The sequence below is a fragment of the Thalia democratica genome, chromosome 7, assembly GCF_965202585.1.
Source record: "Thalia democratica chromosome 7, ktThaDemo2.hap1.1, whole genome shotgun sequence".
NCBI lineage: Eukaryota > Metazoa > Chordata > Thaliacea > Salpida > Salpidae > Thalia > Thalia democratica.
The window spans coordinates 26,122,459-26,147,213 of NC_139171.1; the positions used below are offsets into that span (position 1 = coordinate 26,122,459).

General features: G+C 24.1%; 1 protein-coding gene across 1 annotated transcript; it reads left to right on the forward strand.

Annotated features, from left to right (window-relative positions):
• The first annotated feature begins 17,247 nt into the window (after positions 1–17,247).
• Positions 17,248–18,387, forward strand: LOC145841211 (kelch-like protein 7). Its single transcript, XM_082948579.1, has one exon. It carries the CDS (start codon positions 17,248–17,250, stop codon positions 18,385–18,387), a length of 1,140 nt encoding a protein of 379 aa, XP_082804705.1.
• The last annotated feature ends 6,368 nt before the right edge of the window (positions 18,388–24,755 follow it).

The following is a 24,755-nucleotide window of genomic DNA, read 5'->3' on the forward strand; positions in this document are numbered from 1 at the left end:
GTAATTTTGTCATATATTTCAAAATTCGAAACTCCAGTTACAAACACTCTACATTTATAGCAACTAACTTATGTAATTATCTTCTTCCAATCATTCATGGTATGTATATACGACCACGTGTTAGCACTGTGGTCAAATACTTTATGTAATTTAATTATAGCACTGATGTTCTTGTGCTAAAACTTTATTTCAACTAACGGCGTTTCACTGCTCTCAAATAAATTTAAGAACAGATCTACGAAGTCTATAAAATATCTCCAGGATTTAACGCCTTTTAACGTTACATCTTGTAATTTAATTATATTTATATATAACTTTTTAGCATTAGCAGTTTAAAATACTTTTTTTTCCTGCTGAATATTCCACCTATGCGTCGCTGATTTGTTTAAAATTTGTGCACTAAAGAGCATAAAATTTTTTTTATTTTTTCAAAATTAATAGGAAACCTGAAACAATATGGTGCAATAACATTCAAAAAGCAAACGTATTGTTATTGAAAAATCCAAAAGAACTATAATATTTTAGATGATGTAAAAAAAAATCCTTATTTTAGTTATCTTGAAAAATAACTTAAATTACATTTAACAATTAGTTTTAATATTATTGTTAATGCTTTTACGAACGACTAAGTATAATAATTTTATTAATAATTAATAATAAAAAACCAAATTTACGTAAAGTTTAAAATAAAAAATTAAACGTACTTTTGGGTAATAAAATAAATAAAAATCAAAAATGGTTAAACTTTTATTTTAAAACTTCAAAAAATAATTCGAAAACTAATCAAAAAAAAAAAACTAGACATTATAACTTAATCAGTTTCATAAAAAAAAAAGATATTTAGTATATTTTGTATTTAAATTTAATTAATAAAACGTAGTTTATTTATATAGCTCAATTTTTTGTATAAAAATAAATAAATAAATTTTAAATAGATGATTTATGAAAAGTTCATAAAAAAATTAAGTATAAATAAAATTCAACTTTTTAATATACACGAAATCTTATTTTAAATTTTTCGAATTCTACTTATAACTCTTTAATACATAAATAACAGAATATTGAATATATGGTTAAAATAGGTTTACGAAAGGAATTAAATCGAGGTAAATATTCCTACACTCAAAAACATTATTTTAAATTCTCATTGGTTGATAACCCGTTTAGTAATTAATTATATTAATTTTTTGTTCTTTTAATAAACAATATTCATTTGTATTAAAGCTGTTTCCGTGGAAAACACTTAGATAAAACAAAATTTTTAGTAAAAAAAATAACACAAAAACGCTTATAAAACATATTGATTTGAGGTTTTGTATCACATATAAACAAACAATAGTAAAAAAAATAGTTAAGCAGGTTTTTAATATAAACTTACAACAAAAAAATTTTTTGGCAAAAATAAGCACAAAAGTATATTTGAAAAGAATTAAAAATTATTGAAAAACAAAACTCTAAAAATAATTAAGTATTAATTTAATAAAGTAATAAATTTTATGAGATCCATATAAATTAGACATAAAATAAGTGTAAGAGGTAAGTGTGGAATTAAAAAACTCGATTTATTGTAGGTTAAAATAAACATAGTTAGGCATAACAGTTTAAATAGTAACTAATTCTTTTTTTAGTTTAAATAAGTCAATTATTTTGTTTGTTTTATATAATAATTTGTTGTGTGTATTACATGTAATTTTAGTTTTGTTATTCTGTATTTTTAAAATAGCAAAAATTATAGTTGATTAAATATAATAATTAAATTAATTTTAGTTGTTTTGTTGTGTTAACAAAGTAGATACATAATTAATTGTATTATCCTACTTTTATTGAATTAACAATTATAATAAATTTCAATGCAAAAACTTTTAAAAATTGTTAAAATTATTGCATTTATAAACGCAAAATTCGCAGCTATTTTACAGACAATATGGACAAGTGGTTAAGATAGCTTACTTTCGCTTTTAAATATTTGTATTAGGGTTTAAAACCCATCACCTTCATATTTTTTTTTATTTATATAACTATATAAGTAAAAACATGTAACTATAAAAAAAACCTAAAAAGTCTATTAATATATGTCTATCATATTCAAAGAGTATCTTTAAATAGTACGCATCTGTGTAAAGAAAGGATAAATTTAAGAGCATAGGGGAGTTAAAACATTTTTTACAATGAGATCTTATTTTATAAAGTTTTTACTGTGCTACAAAATACTCTTTACAGATTTAAAAAATTCAAAATAGTTTTTAGATATAGCCGGTCAAAGTTGGATGCAACAATAGGTTCCTAATGGGAGGCACAAACTAAAACAGCAAATAACTAGAAATCACTAAGAGTATATCTACTACTAGCATTTTTGAGATAACTATCTCAAACCTTTAGGAAATTTTCCTTGTAATGTTTAGATAGTCTTTTGCAGCTAAATTAAAACAATAAAAGTTTTATAACAAAAAAAACAAAAGGAAAAATTGTTTTATTTTTTAATTTTTTTTGTAGTTTTATTTATTTTTATTTTTTTAATTCCTTGCAACAGAATTTTAAATATTGCAAGGAACATTTCCTAAAAATTTGTGGTAGCAGTCTCAAAATGCTAGGAGGAGGTATATTTTTAGCGATTTCTAGTTATTACGATTTTTAGTTTGAGCCTCGCATTAGGAACCTATGGTTGCCTCCGACTTTGACCGGCTATATCTCAAAAATTATTTTGAATTTTTTTAATTATTAAAAAAAAATCTTGTAGCTTATAAAAAACTACACAAAACAAGATCAGATTGTGAAAAAAGTGTTTTAACCCCCGTGTGCTATTAAGCTTATCCTTACCTTAAATGGATGCGTACATCTTAAAGATACTTTTTGAATGTAATAGATAAATATTTTAAATATTTTAGTGCATACCTTACATGGATGTAGCCCCCTGGCCTCAACTGTAATTTCCTTATGTCTTTTAGAAGTATATATTTGAAAGTATTTCCCTTTTGCTTACTTAATGGAAGGATCATAGTTATAAAAATAAATAAAAATATGGAAGTTATTGTCTTTGAACCTCCCTATACCCTTGAAAAATATCTTGTGGCAAATCAGAAATCTGTTGTTCAAACAATGTTTTAGTTCAAAAACAAAGTTATAAAAACAATCAGATGCCTGACTTACCCTGTGATATTGATTTTATACATTTAACCTGAATAAATTCTTAAATAAAGTAATAATCATTAATATTTTAATTATAATTAGATAAATTTTTATTTAGGGCATAGATGAGGGAGCTAAATTGTTTTATTAAAAATTAAGATAATTTTCTTACAATTTTTAAGCTACCAGTTAGTTTTAACAAATTTTGTTATTAAAAGTAACTTTGAAGCTACAATAAATCAAAAAGAGAGTTTAATAGGTTTATTTCTAAAATGCAAATTCAAAGACAAGTACATAATATTTTACTAAAAATCTATCTTATCCTTTGTTTGAGCAGTTATTATAAAATATCTCAGAGTAATAATAATAAATTTTGAACAACTTGTAGGAAACAAATTTAATTACTATGATAATAATAACAAAATATGATTGTAATTAGAATTATGTTCATAGTTTTTTTTACAGGTTTATCAGTATTTTTTCCAGGTTGTAGAAAGCATGAATTTTAAATGTCTCAACTTGTAGATATTTTGAAATCTTACTCCCAATCAAGACACTATGGCATTCACTAATGAAATTAACTATGAGCATGATACAAAGTGTGTTGACACATTTTTTATTATAAGGTTCTTAAATTCTTTTTTTTTTTATTTACACTATCTACAAGTTGTTGTAATATTAAAAATAACTCTGATAAAAATTAGTAAATTGCTTTAAAATGAAGGAATAAAATACTTTAAGTGGTCTTTTCTTTGAACTTTAAGAAAATTTGCTTTGGAAAATAATTAAAATTTAATCCTAATTTATACAGGTTTGCCACTCTTTGAATCATAAAATCTTTCCTGAGTAACCTTAAATTTTCTGGGGTTTCCCGGAAATTTTTTCAAGTACTTAAAATTTTTAAATAAGCTATTTAAAATTTCCCCTTAGATTTTTTTAAAAATCTTAAAACTTCCCTTAAATTTTTATAAAAATTCAAAACTGCTTTGAGTTTCCCAGAGTCTTAAAAAATTGAAAATTTTCTGAGTTTCCCTGAGATTTTCTATAATATGAAATTACCCTGAGCTCATTAATGTTTGGCAACCCTTTATATATTTTTTTACATAAAAGCTAATGTGAATTCGATAATTACCTAGGATGATTTAGCACCAATATCTAACTGATTTTATAATGTATTTGATATATTCTTAACTATAATTTTTGGCTAAAACTTTATGTTTTATAAGTACATAAATTTAGTTATATATCATAAACTAATAAAACTCAAATATTTCATCACTTTTATTAAACAATATACAGCAATAATTTCATTTCAATTGTTTACATTGATTATGATATTGTAAAACAAAATCAATCGAATACTTTAGTGTGTCATAAATGAATTTTATTCTCATTATGTATTTAATGCTTGTTTTTAACAAAGTATATTTTTAGGTTTAACATTGATTTTTAGCCTCAAATAATGGTTAGAAAGACATTAAGTTCAATGTATTTTAGGCAAATTCAATTTGGTGCAAATTCATCCTAGGTAATTACTGTGAATTTTTATACAAAAATAATGGACCCCACCACTCATAACCTTAAATTAGCAGTAAAAAAATAATCCTAAGTTAAATTATTATTTAAAAACTTTTTCTCGTATAGATTTATTACAGTTAAATTGTAAACGTAAGGTTTAATATTTGAGAACAGAATTTTAAATTTTTAACCAATTACTATTTTTGCTATAGTCGTCTTTTTTGACGAACTTTTCCGACGAACTTTTGCTAATTTGCATATATCAAGCCAAACTTCCTACGAACTTTTTAAAACTTGTCAATCTTTACGGAATAACTTTTTAAGTTTTAGAAGTATGTTATTTTAATCAAGGTTGACAAGTCTGGACCGGACTCACAAAACCTAACCCGAAACGAGCCACCTAGCGGTTATTTTTTATTGATAAAATAAAATTAAAAAAAAAAATATAATTAATATAAATTAATAAAAAGATAAACATCAATAAAAATAATAATAGAATAAATATATATAATCGATCTATATCATAAAAATTATCAATATAAATAGATAAAGGAAATAATAAACATATTTATAAAAATATTAAATTTAGAAATATTTAACTGTAATAAAATAATAAAATCAATAATGATTGATAAAAAAAATTATTAATAATCGGTAAAAATTAATGCAATGATATAAACTTATAAAAAGAAATAAATAAACATATGTAGAAAAAGAAAACCCTAAAAATAAGAAAATTTAATCGATAATGTTATAAAAGTTCATCGCCATTAACTTTTGAGTTTAGGTTATAAACCTCTTTTTATCAAACTCCCAATTTTTACCCCTTTCTTATATTCTTAAACTATTGTAATAAGTACAACTTTTTCATATATATAATTTTTTTAAATAGTTTTTTTAAATTTAGTGTATTAATTATTTTACGGTCTTCTAAAGTTTTATATTTAATATACCTATGCTTGCTTAAGTTTTTTTGTTTCTTAAAATAATTTTACGGTCATCTAAACTTTTTTCATTAATAAACATTAATAATATTCATTAATACTTTTTTCATTCATAAATATGCTTGCTTTTATAATGTATTAGCCATAATTCTGAACAAACAATTCTTAACATAAACAGTTAGAACTTTGCAAATATGTTGTTTAATGTATTGGCTGGGTAAAGCTTATTTTATTTTTGCTTAAAATTAAATAGATAAATATTTTACGGTCTTCTAAACTTTTTTTATTAATAAACACCTATGCTTGCTTTTGTTAACGTAAAAGCCATATTTCTAAACACTCTCACACAAACAATTCTTAAGATAAACAGTTACAACTTTGCAAATATGTTTTTTAATGTATTGGCTAGGTTAAGCTTTTTTTAGTTTAGCTTAAAATAACTAATTAAATATTTTACGGTCTTCTACACTTTTTTCATTAATAAACACCTATGCTTGCTTTTGTAAATGTATTAGCCATATTTCTAAACACTCTCCCACAAACAATTCTTAACATAAACAGTTAGTACTTTGCAAATATGTTGTTTAATGTATTAGCTAGGTTAAGCTTTTTTTAGTTTTGCTTAAAATAATTAATTAAATATTTTACGGTCTTCTACACTTTTTTCATTAATAAACACCTATGCCTGCTTTTGTTAAAGTAAAAGCCATATTTATAAACACTCTCACACAAACAATTCTTAACAAAAACAGTTAAAACTTTGCAAATATGTTGTTTAATGTATTGGCTATGTTAAACTTCTTTTATTTTTGCTTAAAATTAAATAGATAAATATTTTACGGTCTTCTAAACTTTTTTCATTAATAAACACCTATGCTTGCTTTTGTAAATGTATTAGCCATATTTCTAAACACTCTCACACAAACAATTCTTAACATAAACAGTTAGAACTTTGCAAATATGTTGTTTAATGTATTGGCTAGGTTAAGCTTTTTTTAGTTTAGCTTAAAATAATTAATTAAATATTTTACGGTCTTCTACACTTTTTTCATTAATAAACACCTATGCTTGCTTTTGTTAAAGTAAAAGCCATAATTCTAAACACTCTCACACAAACAATTCTTAACTTAAACAGTTAGAACTTTGCAAATATGTTGTTTAATGTATTGGCTAGGTAAAGCTTCTTTTATTTTTGCTTTAAATAAACTAGAAAAGTTTTTAGGGTCTTCCAAACATTTTACTTTAAAAAAGCCTATGCTTGCTTTTGTAAAAGTATTAGCCATATTTTTAAGCATTCTCACACAGACAATTCTTAACAGAAACAGTTAGAACTTTGCAAATATGTTTTTTAATGTATTGGCTAGGTTAACCTTTTTTTATTTTTAATATAGATGATTTATTAAAAATTTTACGGTCTTCTTAAATTTTTACTTTAAAAAACACCTATGCTTGCTTTTGTAAAATTTTAAGTTACATTTGTAATAACTCTTACATAAATAATTTAAAAAAAAAACAGTTAGAACTTTGTAAATATATTGTTTAATGTATTGACGAGGACAAGCTTATTTTATTTATGCTTAAAATTATTTAGAAACAATTTTACAATCCTATGAACTTTTTACATTAAAACCGAAGTAGAATTAATTTTTGATCATAGCTAGCCATTAAGAAAAAGAAAATGAATGGGTCTTTTTTAGATTTGTTTTGAAAAATGCTAGTTGTAATTGGTTGTTCTTGCTTGAAATTTTTCTGCTTCTAAACTCTTTTCAAATAGTCTTCTTTGCATAATGGACAATAATATTCATCATTTGGAATAACTTCTAAATTTAAGCACGAAGTATGGTTCCATCTGTTGCATAGTTTTCACTACATCCTACCTGTTTAACCAACTATATTTGAATGAATTATTTATAAACAAACTAAAATAATTAGAATTTATTTTAAACATTTTAAATAAATATTATAGAACAAAAGTTTTATCATTTAGATAATTACTAATAGCAATAAATGTATTATTTAGTTAATTTAAATATATTTATTTTACCCATTTTATTTTAGGATCATCTTCTTCGTCTGTTTTTATCCCACATTTCCAACAATATGGGTTTTCATCTGGACCTATTAAGGAATATATATATTTGTTTTAGTTATAAATTTTGAATCTTATATAAACAATATTAAAAGGAATGTATTCATACACAAGGTTTACAGGCTAAAAAATAGATGACAAACCAGTTCTGTAAAAAAGTTCCAACGCGGTATTATTTCGAATCTCCTCAAATGTTGGAATTTTTAAATCTGGGACTTCTATTTTTCCAACAAAAAAGGATTCTATCAGCTGAAAATTATGCATTATGAAAAAATTTAACTTTAATTTTTTTTTAAATATTTTTTTGTTTTAATAACAAAGATAGATATATCTAAATTATAAAACTATATCAAACCGATGAAAATAAAGTGTTCTGTTCAAATTCCAAATATAGATCTACAATTTTTATATTTGTTTTCATTTCTTCATAAGCATCAGCTGATACTTCTTTTAAAACGTTTTGGATAGATCGGTCAAGTTTTGCGCGTTTTCCACAACCATCTAGGCAGACCCATTTCTCTTCGTTTTTGTCAATAAACTGTTCATTTTATTAGTAAACGAAACATTTAATTATTTTTTAAGCTTCTACAAATAGTACCAAAAATATAACAGAGTAAAACAAAATTACCATAAGTTTAGTCGATGAGCCGCTTAAAATAAAAGCAATTTTTGAAGACTTCAAAATCAATAAAAAATCGTCTTCTATTTAATGATCAAAAATGCTTCCTCTAATAAGCAAACACACCGCCCCTGTTAGAAACAAGTTGTTCAACAGTTAACAAAAAAACTTATACAAATATTAAACTTGCCACAAATGTGTAATAATTGTAAAAAGTTGTGCAAGTTTATTATACATTTTAATCCTATGATATCTGGGCTTTTTGAGGTTAAATTTGGATGACTCTAGCAGATAAAAGAATTTTACAATCCGTGACTGAATAAAAGTGGAAGAGTACATAAATAATCTTTTTAAAAACCAAAATGGTTTAAAAATTAAAATACTTTTGTAAAGCAAGGTTATACATTACTTAAAATTTAAATTTCGATTTAGTTTCTGCGTAATCTAAAACTTACTAAGTCAAAATAAAATAAGTTTAGTGCACCCTAAAAAATACTTCTTATACAAACGTATAAAGTTTGTAATTAACTGTATGAGGCTATACTTTAAATATGTATTTAAAGGTAAAACGTTCTGAAAACCGTAAAATTTTTTCTAAATATTTTAAGCAAAAGTAAAAGATGCTTAACCTAGCCAATACATTAAAAAACATATTTGCAAAGTTCTAACTGTTTATGTTAAGAATTGTTTGTGTGACAGTGCTTAAAAATATGGCTTATACTTTTACAAAAGCAAGCATAGGCTTTTTTAAAGTAAAATGTTTGGAAGACCCTAAAAATTTTTCTAGTTTATTTTAAGCAAAAATAAAAAAAAGCTTAAGCTAGCCAATACATTAAACAACATACTTGCAAAGTTCTAACTGTTTATGTTAAGAATTGTTTGTGTGAGAGTGTTTAGAAATATGGCTTTTACTTTAACAAAAGCAAGCATAGGTGTTTATTAATGAAAAAAGTGTAGAACACCGTAAAATATTAAATTAATTATTTTAAGCTAAACTAAAAAAAGCTTAACCTAGCCAATACATTAAACAACATATTTGCAAAGTTCTAACTGTTTATGTTAAGAATTGTTTGTGTGAGAGTGTTTAGAAATATGGCTTTTACGTTAACAAAAGCAAGCATAGGTGTTTATTAATAAAAAAAGTTTAGAAGACCGTAAAATATTTATCTATTTAATTTTAAGCAAAAATAAAAAAAGCTTAACCTAGCCAATACATTAAACAACATATTTGCAAAGTTTTAACTGTTTATGTTAAGAATTGTTTGTGTGAGAGTGTTTAGAAATATGGCTTTTACTTTAACAAAAGCAAGCATAGGTGTTTATTAATGAAATAAGTGTAGAAGACCGTAAAATATTTAATTAATTATTTTTAGCAAAACTAAAAAAAGCTTAACATAGCCAATACATTAAACAACATATTTGCAAAGTTCTAACTGTTTATGTTAAGAATTGTTTGTTTAGAATTATGGCTAATACATTTACAAAAGCAAGCATAGGTGTTTATTAATGAAAAAAGTTTAGATCACCGTAAAATATTTAATTAATTATTTTAAGAAAAAATAAAAAAAAGCTTAAGCAAGAAAAGGTGTTTTTAAATATAAAACTTTAGAAGACCGTAAAATTTCCAATACACTAAATTAAAAAACCTATATAAAAAAATTATATTTATGAAAAAGTTGTACTTATTACAATAGTTTAAGAGTATAAGAAAGGGGTAAAAATTTGGAGTTTGATAAAAAGAGGTTTATAACCTAAACTCAAAAGTTAATGGTGATAAACTTTCATATCATTATCGATTAAATTTTCTTATTTTTAGGGTTTTCTTTCTCTACATATGTTTATTTATTTATTTCTATTAATAAGTTTATATCATCGCATTAATTTTCACCGATTATTAATAATTGTTTTAAAATCATTATTAATATCATTATTTTATTGCAGTTAAATATTTTTAAATTTAATATTTTTAAAGTTATATTTATATTTCCTTTATATATTTATATTATTAATTTTTATGAATATCGATTATATACATTTATTCTATTATTATTTTTATTGATGTTTATCTTTTTATTCATTTATATTAATTATAATTTTTTTTACATTTTATTTTATCAATAAAAATAATAACCGCTAGGTTGCTCGTTTCTGGTTAGGTTTTGTGAGTCCGGTCCAGACTTGTCAACCTTGATTAAAATAACATACTTCTAAAACTTAAAAAGTTATTCCGTAAAGATTGACAAGTTTTAAAAAGTTCGTCGGTAGTTTGGCTTGATATATGCAAATTAGCAAAAGTTTGTCGGAAAAGTTCGTTAAAAAAGACGACTATGTGTTTTGCTAACTTGTAACAACTTGGTTTGCCAAAATATGATAGTTTGCATCAAAGTTCACGGTTGGATAGTTTTATCACTATAAAAATAGATCAGCCAATCAGCCCGTTTTTTTCTTAAGTCGAAAGTAAAGTTTTTCAACTGTTTCTTCTTAAAGCCAGCATTGAATAAATAAAAAAAGCTATGACTACTTCAATATACTTCTAAGATATATATTATGCGCCATCTTTGGTACTTCACTTTCTTTTTGGTAAAAGTTATCTTTTATGTTTATAGTTTAACATCAAGTAAAAAGTACTAAAACGTTAAAATTTAAATACTAATCAAAAACTGAGTGGTAACTTTAATAGAATTTTTTACTTAGAAAAAGTAAACTTTTTGATTTCTTTGACATTAATTATATTTTAGCTGTTATGCTGATTGAAAACAGTATTTAGTAAATTGTTATCTTTAGCGCCACCTATTAAAATATTTTAAAAGCAAATCATTTGCATTTGTTTTATATTACATAAATAAAGTAGTTTACTGTTATTAAAAAAACGAAAAATATTTACAAAAATGTTTCAAAAAGTACTTACTTAAAGTAAAATCTGTGTTGAATCAATGCATAATCATAAGCAGATTAATAAGTTTGGGTAATTGTGTAAAAAAGTCTCACAATAGGACAATTACCTTGCAACATGAATGAAAAAATAAAAACTGAAAAAAAATTGAAAATTTATTTGAAATAATGTAAACTAAATTTTAAATTAGTATTTTAGAATTTTGTTTCTTGTTTGATACTTTTACTTAACTTATTGTTGTTAAGACAAAGTTTTTATAACAGATATTAGCTTGGCTGAAAAAACTTTATTATACTGGGTTTTCTTAACCTCAAGTTACTATAGATAACTCAAGATATTTTTAAGTTTATAAAAATTTTACGGACAGTTTAGGATAACTCTAGGGTGTTTTTTTAATTTCTAACTCAGAATACATTCTTCTTCTATCAAATAATCAGGATATTTCAAAGTTTTTTAATAATCTCAGAATGTATTTTTTTCTCAATTTTAAATGAAATTTGTTTGAGTAAAATTTAATATTTTGTTATTTTATTAACAATTTGTTTATATAACTTGATTTTTATTAGTTTTAAAAGTTAAAAATACTTTTTACAAGATTTCAAATTACTCAGGATTGTTCAGGACATTTTAAGGTCACTCAGGACACTTTTTTGAAAAGGTGGGTACCCTGTCTAATTAGATATATTCTAACCCTAAAAGCTAATTTAAAAATATCTAAACTTTTAAGTGTAGTTTTAGTTTGGCTTATGTAAAAGTTTTAGTTTAAATTTTACTTAAAAGGATAAGAAAAGCTACAAAATAATTTAAAAAAAAATAAATAAATTTCAAAGGTCAAGTTTTAAAATATAGAATGTTTATTGAAGAAAATTAATGTTTTTATTTTTTTTAATTATCGTCTGTTTATTAACATTATTTTCATAATTAATTTGTCCTTGTTTAACAAAAAAAGAAGGTTTTAGCAGAAAAGAAAAACAATTTACTGATTTTAAAAAATGGCTACTTTTTATTTTAAGGAAAGTTAAAAAAAAAATTTATGGAATAAATATTGACCAGAGGGTAGAGATTTTGTTAAAAGTTATCTAATCTAAAATTTGCATGGTAATATAAATTTGTTTTCTGTGCATTTTTTTAAAACTAATTTTTCAAAGTTTTGTTTCTACTCTTAAATTTTTACTTTTTATATTCTTGTTATTTTCAATCTATTTTATTAACAAGTTTTAAGGTGGTTTACAAAACTTATACAGCTATTAAACAAGTATTCCTTTTATCTATTAGTAGCTTAACAGTTTTAAATGAGCTTGTGAGTTTATTTTGTATTACTGTAAACTTAGTACACTTTGTGTGGTATTAAAAAGTGTTTATTTTCAAGATTTATTTTTAAACTAAGTAGTTAAGTCAATTTTTCTTAAGTTAAAAATGATGTAAGTATTATTTTAATTTAAAATTACCCATTTGATACCTGCGACACTCAAAGTCATTGACAAAGTCAGCTAATCCTATCAGTTACAGATTCTTAAGAAACTCTCCATTATTTGCAAGTTCTCAAATAAGGCCCTGCTACACTTCATGCTTCCTGATTATTTTACAAAATTTATGTTTTGAACATTTTTGCTGCTATTTATTTAAGTTTGTTCAAAAGAGTTTCAGATAAAAAGTTTTTAAAAAACCTTCTTGAAATTGATTTTTTTAGAGATCTTTGCAAATAATTTGTTGTAAATTGATTTTTTCTTTTTGTTTGACAAACATTGTTGTTTAAAGTATGAAGATTTTTTGTGTTTTATTTTTTTATAACACTCCAAAGGATTTCTAAAATTGTCTCATATTAAATCTTTAAGTTTTAAAGTGATTTATAAGTATATAGATACTTCAACATTTTTTTTGTAGTTGCATATACTTCTATGTTTAAGAATTGATTAATTAACTTTTTGATTTTTAGTTAAAAATATATAACTTTATAATTTAGTGAAAAGTCTAAAAATATATGCTATTAGTCTTGAACAACTAAATTGTGAATTTGGCATTAAGTCTCTATCAGTATAATTACTAATGTTCCTTTCAAACTTATATTCAAAATGGTGAACTGTGTTAAAATTTTAATTTAAAATTAAAAAGAGAAAAGTTTTAAATATAAAGAAAAATATACTATAATTAATAAATTATTATAAGTTTTTCAGAAACGTTTTTTTTTTGATATTTAATAATTTTTTATATAAAGGGTTGCTAATAAGCCCAAAATGCTGAAAAACTAAAAACATGGAATTTGACAAGAGTATCTAAAACCTGGAAATACCTAGAATTTGATAATATTCAAAAAAAACCTGAATATTTGAAGAAAAATCAGTAAAAAACTTAAAATTTTGAACAAAATTACTTAATAAACCTGGAATTTCAGACGGTTTCGTTATGTTTGTAGTAAAACTATTAATTTGACACAAAAAATCTACTAAATAGATGAACAAGTTTTGTTATCATCAATTTTTTTTTTCATTTAAAACAAATTTTAAGTAATTTACGGTATTTTTTTATGTTGTTATACTACTTACAACAGTTTTAACTTTAAACTTTATTCTAACTAAAAATACACCTAAAAACTTGTACTTGTACTTTTAAAAAACTGGAGAAAATTTCTTAAAAAAACTTGGCGACCATGATATAAGTTGAATGTAAAAAAAATTTTTGCATTATTCAAAATGTATACATTATACTTTGTGTCTAGAAAAGTATTAACCTAAAACTATTTTGAAAACGTTTTGACGTAATTTTTTGTTTATGACTTTTTAAAGGTTGAATTTATTAATTTAAAGGACTTTTAACATACTAGTTTCAGATAAAAAGTGTTTTTATTTTCTCACATTTCTATGCAACTAAAGTTAGAAATAACATTTTATAAGACATATACGCTTCATATATTAACAATTTTTTATTAATAACAATAAATTAGTTCTTCATTTGAAAAAAATTATAATTATGAAAATTTTAGAATTTATAAAATGTTATAGATTAAACAATACTATTAAGTATGATAAAATTTTTCCATGTACAATTTTTTTGTTTTTTAACTTATTTCTAATTAAAATGATAATTTAGGTAAATAGAAGTACTATTATAAAAACAAATCGTCTGTAAACTAAAGTTTATAGAGAAAAGAAATTTTAATATACTTATATTCAAATTATTATTTGAAGCTAGAGAATCGCTAGCATTACGCGACACCTCTGGTAGCTGAAATCTTTGGTTTAAAATCTTTGGTTTTAAGTATTGGGCGTTTTAGTATAAAAAGCGATTCTGAAAATTGTATTCTTAGGAATTCAGTAATGTAAGCATCATACACTTTTAATCTAGTTTGAATACGATGTTACACTAAATACTTTTAAACAGTGCTTCGAATATGTTTAGCTAAGCTACGAAAATAAAAACAAAATGTTTTATGTGATTTACGAGTTTGAATACAGTTTGTAGATTTTAGGTTTGTTATTACGAAAAACTTTAAACTATAATATAAAATCAGAAAATTGTTTTTAGATTTTCCTAATATTTGAATAATGCCTAAAAGAACAACGTCCAAATTTGAATTAGGACTAGTGGAAAAGAAAACCAAAAAGAACAATGTGAATAACAATAAAAGCAGTTATTTTGAACTTCCTCAAAAAACTGAACATTGTGAGTTTATAAGGTCATGCACAAGCAATTCTTTAAAAGATGATGATAAAAAAGCATTGGAAAAAGTGAACAACTTTACTTTTAAAGGTGACCAATTAGTTTTCAAAAATTTATAAAAAAGAATTTATTTAGATATAACTTAGAAAAAATTATAATAGAATATTATTAACTTCTTACATTTTTAAATATATATATATTAGTTTTCAAAAAAAATCCAAACTAATTTGCATACTTTTGTAGTACAATTTGAAAGCCATGATTTTTTCTGAATGTTTAAATTTTTGTTAAAACAGTTGAAAAAAAAACGATAAGTCAATGAACTTTATAAAAAATTACTTCATTAATATCAAGTATTAGATTAATTTTATTATTTAGTAAAAATATCTTTATCGGGGAAGTTTGTTTACATTAGTTCATCACATTTATTTTATAAGATTTTCGAAGATTTCATAAGCTAATTAATAGTACACTACTATTTTTTTTCTTTTTTACATGATAGTGAAAATTAACCTATTTTAAATTACTCCACGTTTACAGTACGTATAACATTATAATTTTAAAGTGTCAGATAGATATTATTAAATGTACATCTTTAATTCATAACAACTTCATTACCACTTAACGAGTTTTTCAAAAAGCAAAAATTTTAAATCATTGAATTTCAATAACATAATATTTTTTATACTATTTATTAAACTTGTAAATTAAGTGTTTTGCTAATTTATCTTCACCAAAAAAGCTACATTCGAAACAAAAATTTATTACTATCATGTGCAAATATAAAAAATGTTATACAACAAAAGTAATCTAACTATTTAAATAAAATTAGACAGCTAAATTTGTATTAGTTGAAATAATGACACTAGCTTTGAAAGTGTAGTGCTAGCTTAATTTAGCTCTCTCAATTCTAATGTTTGTTGAGCACCTTTAGTAGTAAAGTGTTTCAAAGTTTTGTACATTAAACTAAGGTGGGCAACGTACGGCTCGCGGAGTTAAAATGACCAGTCCCGAACATTTTTATGATTTAGCTGGAATCTTTCCCGCAGATGAAAATGACCGGCCCACGTATGAAGTGTCCGGCCCGCAAGAATTAATATAAAAAAAATTTTAAAAACTTTGAATCATATTTTCGCAAACCTGTAAAAGTTCGACTTTATTAATATAAAAAAGAATGATTTCAATTTAAATTTGAAAAAAAAATTATACCAGTCAAAACACCATTTTGTCTTAACATTTTGTGTTTTTTTAACTCTTTCGGAATATCCTTTTGTCAAATAACCACAAGCAAAGTGTTCGTTAAAACTCGATACTTTACAAACCTACCTTTGTCAATTACCATGTCGATTCTGTTTGTTGACATTATGTAATCATTTGAGATGTCTCAATCTGCATCTCATGTTGTCACATTTAAGGAATTATTGAGAATTAGAAAAATTCAGAAAAGTGATCAACCGTATCAACAAAATTAGATTATGGTCAAACCAAAAACTTTTATTTAAATTAGAATCCGACGGATTCAGATTAAAAATTAGTATCCAGTCGGATTCGGATAGTATTTTAAAATAAGAATGCGGCCCGGATCCGGATCTAAAAATGCATTATCCGTTTGGATTTGGATACTGGTAAATCATTAGTTCAAAATGCTCTGGCCCACCAAAGACTAATATTTCACTGATCCATCCCGCAGATTAAAAATGTTGGCCACCCTTACACTAGACCCTTATCGCGTATAAGCAGGGCAATCTTTTGTATAAGTAAATTAGTAATATGAAACCAATTGATAAACTTATTCTATAACAATGTACAATAAAAATGACTTTTGATTAAAATTTTTTAAATCCGAAATTCTATTATAAAAGGTATCAAAAAGAAAATTTTAAATATATTTACTTGACTTATATAAATCTAAGTTAAATAATTCATTTGAAACTTGGTTTTACTTTTAGTTATTTTTCTTTGCTGACATATTTTACTTTAAACTCAGGTAAATTTAGCTGTTATAAAGCACGACTAGAAAAAAAAATAAAACTTATGTTTTTTTAACAACTAATGCTTGAAAATTTCATTAATTTTTTTAATTATTTTATTAGATAAAGCATCAGTGAAAGATGATGATATGATTTTAGCTCTGAAAAAAAGTAAAATTATCTTAAAAGATGAAAAAGAAGTCAGAATAACTCAAGTCATAAAAGAAAGCATAAGTTCAGAAAATATTTTTCTATCTTATTTTTTAGCAAAAAATTTTTACTTACCAAAACTTTCTGACAACTGCTTTAAATACATTGAGCGTTGTTTTATTAAAGTTGTTCAGTCAAAAAACTTTTTAGAACTAGATTATGCATCAGTAAAAAAGATTTTATCTAGCTCTGAGCTAACCATTACTTCGGAGTTAGAAATCATGAAAGTAGCTAATTCATGGTTGAAACATTACTATGATCAGAGAAAGAAGTTTGCAAAGGATCTTCTTTTAACTGTCCGTCTTCCTTTGCTTTCTATTTCAATTTTGAAGGAGTGTTTATGCAGATCTTACAACACGTGCAACTCTACTGTGTTCCAAAGCAACGAAGAGTGCCTGGAAATGACAAAAAAAATTCTCAAAAACAGAGAGAAGTTTTATAGAGACAGATCAACGTTGAGTTTTAAGACTAGGTATTGCAGCCAGAAAAAATTTAACATTATGGTCTGCGGAGGTTTTAATGAGTTAGAAGAGGAATTTGGCGAAAAAACGGATCATGTTATAACAAAAGTTGATGCAGAAAAACTTGACAAGTTTGAAACTGTAGCAGAGTTTTCAGGGTTTAATTATTTGTGGTCTGTTAATGTCATGTGTGAACTTTACGTAGTAGCTTTACGCGATTACATATGTAAGTTAACTGTCCACAAATATTCTCATGAGAAAAATGCTTGGGTTAAAGTGAAAGTTATATGCACCAGCCGTGATGATTTCAGTGTTTGTTCTTTTATGAACAAAATTTACATTGTGGGAGGCCACGTTAAAAACGAGAGAGCCACCAGTACTTGTCTTGAAATTGACACAGCAACCTTCAAAGAATCACGAATAAAAAGTATGAAGGAGGCAAGAATTTTGGCGGGTTGCGTGGCGTTCCAAGGCAAAGTGGTTGTTTCTGGCGGTAATGTAGATATTAACGACGATTTAAACAACTTAAACACTGTTGAGGCATACTGCAATATTGACAATACATGGTCATCCTTGCCTAAAATGATTCATGCCAGAAACAATCACATTATAGTTGCTATAAAGAGCAAATTGTTTGTTTTTGGAGGCTGGACAGACACCTGTGAAATATTTGATGTTTGCAGTAACAAGTTTTCTGTTCTTAAAAAGCCGGAAACGCTACGCATGGACGATTACAAGGTGCAAGACGCTATCTCTGTTGGCGGGAAAGTATTTGTGTTTAGGAAGTATTCGGCAAAAGTGGCTGTTTATGACTTGGATCAGAACGTATGGACAGAAGAAGAGTTCGAAGCAAGAAAAGATATTGAATGCTACATGTGTGTGAAACTACCCAAGTTTTAATTTAAACAGCAATCTTTATATATAATCTATACTTATGTCCTCCTAAAATGTTGAATAGAAATCTCTTCTACTCTTTTTTTTTACGAAACATTGTGATTAGATAACTAAACTTTTTAATTTTTTAAGTTCAAATTGCCTTCTATGTCTTTTACTCAGGCCCTTTTGGAAAGTATGTAGTTAAAACCTAATTGAAGTTATCCTATTAAATATGTTCAAAACATCTTTTGTAGCACATATTAATTTGACTGTTTTAATTTGATATTTATAATTTGTGTAGTATATTGTTTATGATTCCTTCAGCTCGTGTTTCTTTTAGTCGATTTAGAGTTAATTAATAAAGTTTTCATAGGCTGCACTTATATATTTCAATTAACATTTAAATTATTTAAACTAAAAGCAAATAGAAACGTTAGTTTAAATAAAAGCATATAGAAACATGACAAAATTTTGTTTTTTAGATTTAATTTTCTGCTAAAATTTAATTTGTTGTTGTTTTTAGTTAAAAAAAATACTTAAACGGTTTTCAAGACTTCCTATCGTAAATAATGTGAGTAAATAAGTTAGTTTACAAAATTGTTTTAATGTTGTAAAAAAAGTATAACTGATAGAATTAAATTAAAAATTTGCGATTTCTCTCTTTAAAAAGCTTATAAAATGAATATTATATACTCTTATACAAATGTAATTGATTTATAGTTTTAGAAATTTAAACAAATTAATAAAATTAAACAATTTAAATACTCTTTTATCGGCAAAATTTTAAGTCTGTTTAAACTGTTTTTATTTTAATCTTAAAACATAAAATAACTTACTCTAATTAAAAATTGACTAATAATTGCCAAAAATAACTTTTACAATGTAAATTCTTTAATTGCATTTTTATATACGTCCTGGACAAGACGTTATCCGTGTTGTGCAACTCGATAATTAAACGATTGTTCGTGCACTAGGTCCTAGAACCAAACTTTTTGAGTGTCTATTTGTCGTTCAAAAACTAATAACATAGATTAGTATATACTTCTAAAAAACTAACATTTATAGTTAATGCTCTACGAACTTACACTGACTTAATACAAATAGAAGGTTTTTTTCATAAACATTGTTTCGCTAAATTAGCTCAACATTACTAGATATTTCAACTTTTACACTAAAAAGAAACTTTAACATTTTGTGCATTTAAATATCTTTTGTTTTTGGTTTAATTTTACCTTCATGCTAAAGTAAACTTTTATTTACATTTAAATAAGTTATTTTAAAATTTTTGAGGTCTTTATTTTGTTCGGGAGCTGGTTTACTAATACTCCTCTTTTATACCGATATACTTTAACAACTGTTCAACTGTACTTCAGCTTTATACTTATTTAAGCTCAAAGTTTATTTCCAAAACAATTTTTAGCGAAAACCGCAAAATTACTTAAGCTAATTGGTATAAAACTGCTTGTGTATCAAGCAAGCGTTCTACAATTTCAAGCCTCATTATATTTACTTGCTAAGTTTTGATATCCTTAAAACACACTTAAAACATTAAAACAAAAGAACCACAAGCTAAAAAAAGTATATATAGCTTATGACTCAGCTTGTGATAATTGTAAAACCCATTTTAAAATATTGAGAAAAAAAATTGTGTGTATTATATATACTACTTAAAATACATCATCTATTTGAATAAATAAAAGTAAGATAATCTACTAGTTATAAAATAACCCTGACCATAAATTTATCCTGGTTCTAAATTCAATAATGACCCTAACCTCGTGCTAGGGAACGCTTGTGTAAAAGTTACGACTGGTGCAAAGATGTCTTCAATCAAAATCGACGACTCGTGCAATAGTGATCCTTCGTGCAAAGCTTACCCGTACTTAAAAAATATAAATATTGTATATAAGAAATGAGATTAGGATATCACGAGTAAAACAAGATTGTTTAAAAATATGCAAATTTAACTGTCGTTGAAAATAAAACTAAATTATTTTATTATCGGTTTCAATTAGCTTATAAAACTATATAATAATCAATAGTAATGTTATTTCTATCAACCTTTTAAAATGTTTTTTCACTAACCTATAGTTAAATCTTAAAAAGTAAGTAAATGACCCTTTTTCAATTTAAACTTAATTAGATTTTGGTTAAGCATTTCATGAATGTATAAAGATGTTACAAAAAGTATAAATTTCTTGAAAAATATTTATATTTTGTATTACAACGATACCATTATCTTATATACCTAAACGTTAAAATACAAAATAATTGTACTGCATATCCATATATTGTTTTGTAATAAATTGATTATAATATATTTTACATAACGGTTTATACTTAATAACCAGTTAATCAACGTATGTAATTAAGAACTATCTACATACCTAGTTCATCAACAGCTTTAAGACTCTCCAAACTACGATTTTGAAAGGTGTTTGTACCTTTTTCCTTGCAAAACTTCAAAATAGCATAATAAGTGTGCTCTGTAAATTCACTATTGTTAAAATCATCTTTTAGGTTAGCATGAACATCAGTTTTTATTTGATGGATTTTTTCTGACATGGTTTAATAAATTTATATTATTTAATTAATTCACCTTACAATTTAATTGAATTGTTAAAACTTGAATGCTGCTTCAAACTATTTTTAAAAACTGAATAAACTGTTGTTTGATGTAGAAAAAGTTTAATTATTTTTAAACCAACGTTTTGTGTAAGGTACGCATTACTGCCTTGGTTCAAGTTGCAAACTTTGTCTAAATATTTTTTTATGTGGATAATTAAAGTTAAAAATAAATTTAAAGTTATTTAAGTTAAGTGCTACAGTGTCATTATAAAAGTGTAAATAAACGTTTAAAAAACATATGACTTACAGTTTTTAATTGATTGATGTTTGTTGCTTGAATTGTTTATGTGAGATAATTTTAAATTAAAAAAAAACGTATAAAAATCTATGTTAAATATAACTATTAAACTGCTCGTGTATAGAAACTTATTTTAGGCTAGAAGACGTAGACTTCGAGAAATTTTGAACAAAATATAGAAGTCTGAACAAAAACCACTACAAAACCTGAAACATTAGATATTTTAAATGTAAAATAACTAAATTTCAACTTGACACAAACAATCTATCATACAGATAATTTTTTTATGTAGTCATAAAATCTTCTTTTTTAAACACGTTTAAAGTAGCTTTATAGAATCTAATTATTATCAACGCTTATTATACTATTTAAGAGATTTTTTCATTTAAACTGAATTTTATACAAAGTTTTAAAAATATTTTTATTTATGTTTTTAAAAGTAGAATAAGAACTTGTTTTTTAAAAACCTGAAAAATTTATATCAACCTTGTGTTATTTTTAGCTATCAATGATATGTAGAAAACTTTTCTAGTTGGTTTACCTTCACTTACTAGGCTCTTGGGGCAGGACTTATGAGAAATAGTTCTTAATGGGCAAAATTAGTACATGAAGTATTATATTTTTCGAAATCAATTAAGGATGAACTGTATTGAAATTATAATTTTTAACAAAAGCTATATAGAGGAACACAAACAATTTAGATTTGAACATAAAGTTTGATAATAACAATTTGAACATCAGATCACAAGCCTTTGGGAGGCTTGGACCGGTTTCATTTTTTCGAAAGCTTGTGGTCTGATGGTCGAATTGGTATGATCAAACTTATATTACCAAAAATATTGTAAACATTATTGATTTGGTAGTACTTAATTGTTTCTTTTACTTGAAAAGTGTTTTAAAATTTTATTTTTAAAACTATAGTATTTTTAATAAAATGGTAATTTGAAATAGTTGAATATGGTTTGATTTTAGCTAGGATCCAACAAATTCAAGTTATAGTTTTATATCGAAACCATTTTAAATAAGTAAGGATCGGATAAATCATTAGCTTCAAGTACTACAATGTTTTAAATATCTTAAAAAATTTAAGTACTAAACATTTTTAATCTAGAAATAACTTTCAAAGGGCTAGTGATAATTTTAAAAAGTTCTGAAAATAACATTTATGAGTGTTTATTAAACATTAGATGATTAAGTATTATGATGTTTAAAACAATTTTGAAAAAGTTATTGTTGAGTAAGATAACTCATAAAAGATACTGAAGTATATAATTCAATAGTTCGGTCATACCATTTATAATATAAAACATATAATTTATATCTTCAGTCAATTAGTAACTTTTGCCAATGATTTCGTTATTCAATTGTAAAAGTACTTTTATACCAAATCTCAAAAAATTAAAATATAATTTTGTTTTTAGTTTATACAGATTGTAAACGATAATTTTGTATAGTATAATTCACAATCACTCAAGAACACCAAAATTTCGAAATGTCTAATAACCCTACTAAAGTTAATAAAAGTAAACAAAATATTTTTTACAGTAAATTCAAAAAGAACAAAACTATTTTTAAAATTTCATAAAAAATAAATTACGGAATATTATTTTGTAACCAAAGTGTTTTCATCAATTTGCACGTAAGAATGGGTTTCATTTTTAAAGTTCTTGCAAAACAAATTTTTTTAATAACAATTTTTTTGACTTAAGTAGTATAATAAGTTGGATGTAGATGAGAGTTTTTTTATTACTTATACTTATTAGATTTTTATTTGTTTATGAAATGCTAAATGTACTTTTATACAATTCAATTTTAATGTACAATTTTGGTTTATTTTTGTCTTTTTGTTGTATGTCTTTCTGTATAAGTGGCCTAGGTTTTGATGCCTGGGTTCTTCGTATGACAATAAACTTACAATAATAATAATAATTGTGAATTTAGGAAAAACTAAAGTGTAATGAGATTTTAAACACATTTTAAAGATCTTCAACTTTGTTGTACACTTTATTTTGTAAATATCGCTTTGGTTACATATCTGGTATTTACAGTTTTAATAAACTTCATTAGTAAAGTTTTTACTTTGTTTAAATAAAGTAGTTATTGAGGTCTAATGAAATTATTATAACAGGGCAACAATGAAACTATAAAAATATTTATTAGTTTTTTTAATATTGCTTTGTTTTGTGTTTTTCTATTTAATATTACATTAATAGGTATAAAATAGCATATGTATAACATATAAGTTTATAAATATTTCTAGTGTAGCAAGCATAGTAAATTTATTTCTTATGAAACTTTAAAACAAAAATGTCATCTCAGATTTTTCACGTATTGACATATTGACAACTCTCAATTCATTTTTAAATATTTTAACAGTTTAAGATTTATGAGATAACAACTTTTTCTTTAAACGTTGTCTGCGTGATTCAAAAATCGTTCTAAAATAGATCAAAGATCTATACGAGTTATTCACAATATTTATATTTAATACTTTTCTGGTAAATACTTAAAAAAATATTTTTGATTAAAAGTATAAGTTTTTATTAGTGATCAACAACTTAATTTTCAAAAAGGAATGTTTTTTAGATTTCAACATTTGTTAAAACTACCTCATTTTTACCAATTAGAAATACTTTGAATACTTGTAATTTAAAGATAAGTTTAGAAGCCTTGTCTGCAAAAAGAAAAAATAAATAAATAAATAGATTTACGAAGTAAAACTAATAAAATGTAAAAAAAAAGTTCTGGTAAAAAAGAAATTAAATTCATATTTAACCTAGTTTTTAAGTTTGTACTAGTTTTAAATTAGCTGAAATTTATATTAGTGTGCTACTGACAAATAATGAAGACAAAATGTTGTTTATTTCTAAAACTGTTAAAACGTGTTTATAAAAAACATTTCAAAAGCTTTATTATTAATAATATTTTTTAATAAATAAATATTTTCAGTTAATCTTTTAACAAAATGTATACACATGCATGTATTTAATATTGCCAATGACATATTTAAAATGTAGCTGTAGTAAATATATAACTATTTAGAAGATTATTTGGCATTCTTTTTAATATAACACATAACCAAATTTGCTTTATAATGTACCATTAACGAGGCAAGTAATTTTTTCCATGTCATTGTCAATAATAAAGAAATAGTTGAACTTTGTTTAGCAGACTTAATTTATGTATAGCAGTTGAGGTAGTTGATATTAAAATATCACTTTAAAATAGAGTTTAAAATATAACGAACAATTAAGTACACTTGTAATTATTAAAAGCAGAGCCTAGTTAAAAGTTTTAAAACTTTTTTTTTCGTTTTAAAAAAGTCTGTTTAAAGCTTAAAGTAATCAGGGTGTTAATTTTTTTAAATTTTTTTTATAAAAGTACGATTATAAGAAGTCTCGATGAGCATTAAAAAATAAAATGTTTTCCTTTTTTAATTTAAAACAAGGCTAGTTTGTTTATGTTAACCAATCACAAAATAAACACTTAAATGTTTTTTTTAAACAAAGTAGTCTAATATTAATAG